Here is a 10,307-nt window from a genome sequence, read left to right on the forward strand (position 1 = left end):
AATCAATCTTGGGCTTCTTGGACTTCTTGGACTTCTTGTGCTCTAAAATATGATCTTGGCCAAAATTAATAAAATTTAACATAGATTCTCCTTTTACATCATTCTCGCAATGTTGTGTCTTACTATTTCGCTTTTCAGTGCAGGTCCTATTTACTAGTTATCGTTTTTGCTTTGCATCTTTCTTCTAGATTTCATGGTGTTCCTATTTTTATTATGATTGTTGTGGTGATACTAATATTGTCTCCCTTTGCTTTGCACCTTTCTTCTGGATTTCATGGTGTTCCTATTTTCCCTATGATTGCTGTTGTGATACTAATATGATCTCCTTTTTGTCCTTTTGTCTTTTTTCTTTTTTGAGTCGAGGGTCTTTCAGAAACAGCCTCTCTACTCCCTCGGGGTAGGGGTAAGATCTGCGTACACACTACCCTCTCTAGACCCTATTAGTGGGATTTTACTGGGTTGTTGTTGTTGTTGTTGTTCCCCTGGTTAAGAAAGACTCGTCCTTGAGTCTAAAGGCTCCACAAATGGCACAAGATTGGCAATTTCCATGATTTGATTGAACTCATATTCACCGGGCTCTAAGTTGCATTTTTTAAATTTGTCAAAGAGCTTCAACTTATTGTAACAAAGCTTAGCATGTGGCCGAACTAAACCCCGCTTGCTGCAATAAATCCTCTTAAATTGATTTTTAAACACTAATCCATAATCATAAGTTATATTGTTTTGATCTTCAGAAATCTTAAACTTCTCCATGTCAATGTGGTGCTTATAGGATATGCCAAAAAAATTCGATTTAGCACCACGAAAACCCTTAGAAGAATAAATATAAAGTACCATTGGATCAATCTTAGAGATCGAAGTATATCTTCTTGAGAATTCATCGGCAACAACGCTCTCATATTTAATGAGATCATGACCATTGATGGAATTTGTGTTGATATCTCTTACATATTCTTGAATATATTCATCCTTTGGGGGCAAGAAAAAAATTGGAACAAAATATGAACTCAAACCCTCCATTATGGACTCCTTTTTAAGTAACCCTTCCTCTTGTGTTTGCAAAATTTTATGGACTTCTAGATTAATGCAATATGTTGCCTCGTTTGGAAGGATAGAATCAACAATCAAATTAATATTATATTGAGCATCTCTATTAGGTGAAAAGTTAAGCTCACATATGGGATGCTCCAACGGGTCATCATCAAACTTCGGAGGTAAATCCTCAACTTGTAGATCCAGTTCATGCTCCTCCTCCTTGATTGGACCAACATTCAAAGATTTTTCTCTATTGATTGGACCAATTATTTATAATTTGGTCAGAAAAGAATCATCATTGAACTTCAAATTTTTAGCAATTTCTTCGGGATTCAATGGTACCAAAATAATCTTATGCCCATCCTCTGTAAAAGAATAGGTATTAAGGTCTTCATCATATTTAGTACACCTATCATACACCCATGGTCTTCGAAGTAATAAGTGACAAGCATCTATCTTCACTACGTCACACCAAATCTGGTCTTTATAGATCTTGCCAATAGAAAAAGAGACTAGGCATTGGCGAGTTATCTCTAAACCATCATTATCTTCAACTTCAATGCTGTAAGGATATGGATGAAGTTTGGTTGACAAGCCAAGTTTTGTAACGACTCTTCAGAAACGATATTTATGTGACTCCCACGATCAATAATCAGGGAACAGACTTTTTCATAGGAGGTATATCTAGAGTGTAAAAGAGATTCATGTTGTCTCGTTTCTTCATCTTCTTGAACAAAGAATCCTTCTCTTGGTTGAATCTTGGACATGATAATTTCGTCAAGGTAGACCTGTGAGTTATAGCTCTAACACCAAAATTGATGTGATTCTTCGAGTTAACAAAGAACCAACCGACCAGGATCAAGATCTTGAAACGAAAACGTGGTTTTGTGGGCCAATTTCAAGAAACAATGTATCTCAAGTTTTACGACTCGGAATCTAATGATTCAAAAACGAGGCAAAAGATGACGATCTGAACTATAAGAAAGACTATTTACTCGTTCAAAACAAGTAAATATTTATACTGTACTGGTTCAAGGAAAGTTATGATTTTATGATATTAAAAAAATAAATTTAGATCAAGAAACGTGTTCTTGAATAATCAAGAACTATAATATTCCTAAAGTCACCACTTGGAATCAATTAACGTGATAAAGAAATACCACACACAATTGAAAGCAAGATAAAGACTATTACCACCTTGCTTGGAACCAAAAACGAGGATAAAGGAGATAAAATAGAGAAAAATACTCTATTGTAAAACTAGGGCAAGCCTCAAAAACGTGAATTTGTTTCTACAAGGCAAGAGAACTCTTTATATAGGCCTAGAGTCTCTTCTTTGATGACTACAATTCCTATTCTAATAAGGAAATAAAATAACTAAATAAAAGGAAAGTAAAATCTATATTCTACAAGAAAAAGATTCTAGAATCCTACTAAAAGGAAAATTTTTATTCTAAAAGGAATAAACTAAATCCTATTTTAAGCAGGAAATGATCTTGGCTTCTTGAAATCAATCTTGGGCTTCTTTGACTTCTTGAAAATAAGTCCATATATTTGAACTTGAGCTCTAAAACATTATCTTGGCCAAAATTAATAAAATTTAACATAGATTCTTCTTTTACATCATTCTCCCCTGGTTGAGAAAGACTCCTCCTCGAGTCTAAAGGCTCCACAAATAGCACAAGATTGGCAATTTCCATAATTTGATTGAACTCATATTCACCGGGCAATTTGATTGAACTCATATTCACCGGGCTCTAAGTTGTATTTTTTTAATTTGTCAAAGAGCTTCATCTTATTGTAACAAAGCTTAGCATGTGGCCAAACTAAACCCCACTTTATCAATAGTAACTTTGTACCAATATTGCTGTAATGAATCCTCTTAAATCAATTTTTAAACACTAATCCATAATCATAAGTTATATTGTTTTGATCTTCAGAAATATTGAACTTCTCCATGTTAATGTGGTGCTTATAGGATATGCCAAGAAAATTCGATTTAGCTCCACGAAAACCCTTAGAAGAATCAAATTCAAGTACCATTGGATCAAGCTTGGAGATCGAAGTATATCTTCTTGAAAATTCATCAGCAACAACGCTCATATTTAACTAGATCATGACCATTGATGAAATTTGTGTTGAGATCTCTTACATATTCTTGAATATATTCATCCTTTGGGGGCAAGAAAAAAATTGGAACAAAATATGAACTCAAACCCTCCATTATGGACTCTTTTTTAAGCAACCCTTCCTCTTGTGTTTGCAAAATATCATGGACTTTTAGATTAATGCAATATGTTGCCTTGTTTGGAAGGATAGAATCAACAATCAAATTAATATTATATTGAGCATCTCTATTAGGTGAAAAGTTAAGCTCACATATGGGATGCTCCAACGGGTCATCATCAAACTTCGGAGGTAAATCCTCAACTTGTAGATCCAGTTCATGCTCCTCCTCCTTGATTGGACCAACATTCAAAGACTTTTCTCTATTGATTGGACCAATTATTTGTAATTTGGTCACAAAAGAATCATCATTGAACTTTAAATTTTTAGCAATTTCTTCGGGATTCAACGGTACTAAAATAATCTTATGTCCATCCTCTGTAAAAGAATAGGTATTAAGGTCTTCATCATATTTAGCACACCTATCATACACCCATGGCCTTCAAAGTAATAAGTGACAAGTATCCATCTTCACTACGTCACACCAAATCTGGTCTTTATAGATCTTGCCAATAGAAAAAGAGACTAGGCATTGACGAGTTACCTCTAAACCATCATTATCTTCAACTTCGATGCTGTAAGGATATGGATGAAGTTTGGTTGACAAGCCAAGTTTTGTAACGATCTCTTCAGAAATGATATTTATGTGACTCCCACGATCAATGATCAGGGAACAGACTTTTCCATAGGAGGTACATCTAGAGTGTAAAAGAGATTCATATTGTCTCGTTTCTTCGTCTTCTTGAACAAAGAATCCTTCTCTTGGTTGAATCTTGGACATGATAATTTCGTCAATGTAGACCTGTGAGTTATATCTCTGATACCAAAATTGATGTGATTCTTCGAGTTAACAAAGAACCAACCGACCAGGATCAAGATCTTGAAACGAAAACGTGGTTTTGTGGGCCAATTTCAAGAAACAGCGTATCAGTTTTACGACTCGGAATCTGATGATTCAAAAACGAGTGAAAGATGACGATCTGAACTATAAGAAAGGCTATTTACTCGTTCAAAACAAGTAAATATTTATACTGTACCGATTCAAGGAAAGTTATGATTCTATGATATCAAAAAACGAATTTAGATCAAGAAACGTGTTCTTAAATGATCAAGAACTATAAAATTCCTAAAGTCACCACTTGGAATCAATTAATGTGATAAAGAAATACCACACGTAATTGAAAATAAGATAAAGACTATCACCACCTTGATTGGAACCAAAAACAAGGATAAAGAAGACAAAATAGAGAAAAATACTTTATTGTAAAACTAGGGCAAGCCTCAAAAACGTAATTTTTTTTCTACAAGGCAAGAGAACTCTTTATATAGGCCTAGAGTCTCTTCTTTAATGACTACAATTCCTATTCTAATAAAAAAATAAAATAACTAAAGACAAGAAAAGTAAAATCCATATTCTACAAGGAAAAGAAATTAGAATCCTACTAAAAGGAAAATGCTTATTCTAAAAGGAATAAACTAAATCCTATTTTAAGAAGAAATGGTCTTGGCTTCTTGAAATCAATCTTGGGCTTCTTGGACTTCTTGTGCTTCTTGAAAATAAGTCTATATATTTGAACTTGAGCTATAAAACATGATCTTGGCCAAAATTAATAAAATTTAACATAGATTCTTCTTTTACATCAATTCCTTAATGGAAACCCCCAAGTCACACGATCGGGGGGCATAAACTTGCACCGCATTGTGTCCCGTCTACGCGAACGTGAAAGACACCTCCTGATCACGACGACCAACTAGCCAACCTCGATGCGAACACGGACAAGCACACGTGACTGCGATGATGTACCTGCCAACATTTCGTGATCGCGGTCCTCCTCATCACGACCGCGAAGAACAAAACTTCATTTTTCAAGTTCCTTCTACGTGATAGCGACACAAGCTTTGCGATCACGTTTCACTTCATTGACACCAGAAATCAGCAATCCCAAAATGGCCTAAAATGATTCGAAACATCCCAAAACTCACCTGAGCCCCTCGGGATCCCGTCCAATCATCCTAACAAGTTCATATATCTTATTCAAACTTATTCAAAGACTCAAAAAATGAATAACAACATCAAAATAAAGAATCAAAAATCAATTCAAATTATGAAATTCTCTTAAGTCATAAAATTCAACTTTCAACAGAAGTACTGAATCAGTCCCGAGCCACCCGAGGCCGAACCAAATATATGTACAAGTCCAAAATAATCATACGAATTTATTAGAACCTTCAAATCACCAATCCGGAGTCATTTACATAGAAGTCAAACATTGGTCAACTATTTCAATTAAAGCTTCCAAATACAAATTTATCTTCCAAAACACTCCTGAACCTCTCGAAAATTAAAACCAACCATACACGCAAGTCATAAAATATCAAAGAAACTTACTCAAGGTCTCAAATCGCGAAATAAAATACTAGAACTCAAAGTGACTAATCATGTCATTACAAAGCAATACCATAATTATATATATATGAATAAAGCATTCAAAATAACAAAACTATCCCTGAGGGTCACCTCAAACCCCTTTGCAAGCCCTTACACAATTTTAAACCAAATACAAATTTAGGTTATATACTATATATTTTATTTTTTATACAATAAACTAATAATCCTGATAAAAACAATCCTATTACAATTCCTGCATTATTAATCTACATATTACAATGCGATATCTACAGAAACATACCAAAAAATAAAATGTTTACGAGCGACATAACCACAAAAGTATCATTTACCATTTTTCGACAACAGCAACATTTGAAATACTTAGGAGAAAAAAGAATTTTTTCAATGGATGTGGCTGGATTCGTTAAAATAAATATAGATGAGACAATAGACAAAATCTGAAGAAGATTTGAGGTAATTTCTCACTAGTTTGAAGTCAAAATTCGTAATTGCAATTGTGTTGGAAAAATATTTTTGTGACACATGTAGTTTACTGTATATCCATACATATCACATATATGTATACATGGATATACACAAATATTCAAGAAATACACAAGGGGTGGACATGTGATACACATGGAATACACGTGGATACATAGATATACACACAGTTATACATGCCAGAAACTCATATTTTCCTTTGAACCGTAGCTCAAGCTTCACCCTAAATCTACGTCAAATCATCCAAAAATTGAGTTTCAGTGTAACTAATCCAATCCAACAACAACAACTGAAAATAAATTCCACTTTCAAAAATTCAAATTTCCAAACTCAAGCATAAATGAGTTTCAATGGCTGTCCATAATGTTCTAACCAAAGTGCATCAATTCAGCTTCAAATGAGCTCTTCTCAGGCTTATGCTTCACTAAGAAATTTTCAAGAAGATGCAACACCCAAACAATTTCGAACTCAAAAATTTTGAATCCGCATTTTTGTAATCGAATTTAAGTTCGTCAACGGCAGACGAATTTTCCTTCTCAAATCCGTTTCTCAGGTAGCAAATAATGGTCGTAGTTGTTTCAACTCAAGAATTCCAACTCAAAAAATAAAGTCACTCAAAAATTGAATTTTGTAGCGAATGTTCTAAATTAAACTAATTGGGTATTTCGTACAAGGGTTGGTTAGGAGAGGGAGGTATCTGTATTGAATAACTATAAGCCAACCTTCCAGCTGTTTCGGTGCTTGATTCTCGAATAGGATTGAATTTATGATGAATGATTGGTTTATATTATGGAAGAAAGACATGTATATGTGATATTAAATATTGACTAGTGCTAGTTATATATAAAATGAATTAAAGATATATTTTACTACTCAAGGGATACTAATAGACTAGAGGTCCTTCCTACCCCTTGTGACAGTGAATTGAATGAACAAACGCTATTCTTTAATCCAAATTTGATTTTCAGCACCAACAAGTGATTCAATGGCAGATTTCGAATTTAACTCAGACAAGTTGCCTCAGACTTTCACATAAGGGAGAAACGAAGAGGAGAAAGCTCATAGACGGTTGGTAAAAGGAAAAGAATCTAGGGCTAAAGTGGATTATAAGTTGAGAGTTGGAACAAAATGAGTATTTATTTTTCCATTTTAGCCATTATTTAATTTTCTAAAATATTTTACAGTACTATATTAGAATGTTTATTATAATAAAGAGTTTTGTGGCTTATAATATAATTATGCACATTTTATTTTCATGCCTAGTGGGCCAATCAAATTTCTTTTTTAATTTTATAATGTGTTTCTATATTTTCAAACTTTAAAATCTATCATTTATAAATAGTTTTAGATTATAAAACTTTGGGGTTTATGTCCTGCGCATCAACAGACAGATCCATGAAACAGAAATATTCTGCGTTGCACATCTACTTTCGGTTTTAACACAAACTTGTCTGAATTGAAATAACATTTTTTTTTTTTGCCAGTAAAGTTTCAAAAGAAGTATTTTAAGAGTAGCTGTTTCTATTTGTACAAATCATTTAAGAAGAGCTTAATAGAGAAAAAATTGTTTTTGATTGTCACATCGATTACAAAGTGGAAACTCCAGTGGAAGTCCACGGTTAGTCGCAAGGCTGGTGACCACAAAGCAAGGGCACGTGACATGAATATATAATTGAGGGCCGAATTACCATTTACCCAGTAATTGACCTTTCTCATCTGTTTCTAGAAAGTGCTAATACAGGAAAGGAAATTTTGGAGGGCAACAACTGCTTCATAAATTTTGTTGGGATTATACTACTGTTGTTAATATTGCTGTCTGAACTGGAGAAAAACTGCTTTTTTCTGTAAGACCCTTCATTTTCTGTCACAAGTCTGATATTATGAACCTTTTTTGGTTAGGTTATGCTCAATTTTAGTGTTTATTTATTTGTAGTTTGGTTTGAACATCCTTATTTTCTATCTCCAAAATCACTTAAGAGAAACTGAGTTTGCCAGCTCACTTTTTTCAGTTTTAGCAACAAGATTTGGTTTTTTTTCCTTCCAAAAACAGCTCAAGCAAATACTTATTGCAAAAATTTGAGCTCGCAAACTATAGACACTCTTATATCTAAAAAGAAATTGGTGGTCCAGCTAAACAGAGACAAAATGAAGATATGGTCCCATGTACTTTAATTTTGTCATAGTTGGATCAAATTAGCATCCTTTTATTATTTTGGTTATTGAAATTACTATCCTTAACCTATGGAAGGAACATCCCTTATTGGAGAATATGTTGTAAATGATCTCTTTGGTTGTTCACTGTTTTCAGATGTTCCTAGGAATTTGGCCTTTCAAGAAACTGGATAACTCTTGTTATGAATTTTAGTATCAGTTTCCAGGCCGTACACTGTTTGTGATGTGATGCATTTATTGATAAATTCTGTGTTCACTTTTCTTTAGCTTGAGTTTTAGCAATTGAAACACTGATTTTACTATTTTCATCTGTGAGTATTACTTTATGTATTGGTTTATATCTGATAGGACCTGTTTTAGTGCAGAATGGACACTTTCCTTTTCACCTCTGAGTCTGTAAATGAGGGACACCCGGATAAGCTTTGTGATCAGATCTCTGATGCAGTTCTTGACGCTTGCCTTGAGCTAGATCCTGAGAGCAAGGTTGCCTGTGAGACTTGCACCAAAACCAACTTGGTCATGGTCTTTGGTGAGATCACAACCAAGGCCAATGTGGACTACGAGAAGATTGTGCGCAATACCTGTCGTAAAATTGGGTTTGTCTCTGAAGATGTGGGACTCGATGCTGACAACTGCAAGGTCCTTGTCTACATTGAGCAGCAAGATCCTGATATTGCTCGAGCTGTCCATGGCCATCTAACCAAACATCCGGAGGAGATTGGTGCTGGTGATCAGGGGCACATGTTTGGCTATGCCACTGACGAGACCCCTGAATTTATGCCTCTCAGCCATGTGCTTGCGACTAAACTAGGTGCCCGCCTCACTGAAGTCCGCAAGAATGGTACTTGTCCCTGGTTAAGGCCTGATGGCAAGACCCAAGTTACTGTCGAGTACTACAATGAGTTTGGTGCAATGGTTCCAGTTAGGGTCCACACTGTTCTCATTTCAACTCAGCATGATGAGACTGTTACAAATGATGAGATTACACAAGATATTAAAGAGCATGTCATCAAGCCAGTCGTTCCTGAGAAGTACCTTGATGAGAAGACAATATTCCACATTAACCCATCTGGCCGATTTGTGATTGGTGGACCCCATGGTGATGCTGGTCTTACTGGTCGTAAGATCATCATCGACACCTATGGTGGTTGGGGTGCCCATGGTGGTGGTTCCTTCTCGGGAAAGGACCCAACCAAGGTTGATAGGAGTGGCGCATATGTTGTCAGGCAGGCTGCAAAGAGTGTTGTAGCAAATGGGCTAGCTCGCAGATGCATTGTGCAAGTTTCTTATGCCATTGGTATGCCTGAGCCATTGTCTGTATTTGTTGACAGCTATGGCACCGGCAAGGTCTCCGACAAGGAAATTTTGAAGATCGTTAAGGAGAACTTCGACTTCAGGCCTGGAATGGTTGCCATTAACTTGGATCTGAAGAGGGGTGGCAATGACAGATACTTGAAAACCGCTGCATATGGTCACTTTGGACGCGATGACCCTGACTTCACATGGGAATTTGTCAAGCCCCTCAAATGGGAAAAGCACCAAGATTAAGCGTCTGCAGGGCAGTGCATTAGCTTGTTCAGTAATATATTTGTTCTTGACGCTTTCCTGTCGCAGTCATGCCTCAATCACTTGAATTAGGCAAATCTGTAGTGGTTTACTGTCCAAGTGAAATATTGTAAAGCAAAGGAAGAAGGTTGGGACGGCGTGGGTGGGGTTGGGGGGTTTGGGGTGGAGGGGGGGTGGATTTAGGAACATCTGTAGTTGTTTTACTGGTAAATAAAATCACACTTTGAGAATGATAGTCAATTTACAATCACTTGAATATCTGTCAATATGTGTTCCTGAAAAGTGTGCAGCGCCATGGCTGAAGAGAAGCAAGTCAGTTATTAACAAAATCAGGTTAAACTAATTCTATTTCTCAACAGCTCTGGCATCTCTTTCCTACCTTCTGATGAAAAAGTAACAAATGGTATAACCTTCA

General features: G+C 35.6%; 1 protein-coding gene across 2 annotated transcripts; it reads left to right on the forward strand.

The window, feature by feature from the left end:
• The first annotated feature begins 7,561 nt into the window (after window positions 1-7,561).
• On the forward strand, window positions 7,562-10,029 carry LOC107766708 (S-adenosylmethionine synthase 3-like). 2 transcript variants are annotated; one of them, XM_016585552.2, is made up of 2 exons: window positions 7,562-7,998; window positions 8,687-10,029. In XM_016585552.2, exon 2 carries the CDS (start codon window positions 8,693-8,695, stop codon window positions 9,872-9,874), a length of 1,182 nt encoding a protein of 393 aa, XP_016441038.1. In that variant the 5' UTR covers window positions 7,562-7,998; window positions 8,687-8,692; the 3' UTR covers window positions 9,875-10,029. The 2 variants fall into 2 exon arrangements, with proteins under 2 accessions (XP_016441038.1, XP_016441033.1); XM_016585547.2 differs by having other exon boundaries at window positions 7,565-7,998; window positions 8,692-10,029.
• Window positions 10,030-10,307: the final 278 nt, after the last annotated feature.

The sequence above is a fragment of the Nicotiana tabacum genome, chromosome 15 (genome assembly GCF_000715075.1).
Source record: "Nicotiana tabacum cultivar K326 chromosome 15, ASM71507v2, whole genome shotgun sequence".
Taxonomy (NCBI): domain Eukaryota; kingdom Viridiplantae; phylum Streptophyta; class Magnoliopsida; order Solanales; family Solanaceae; genus Nicotiana; species Nicotiana tabacum.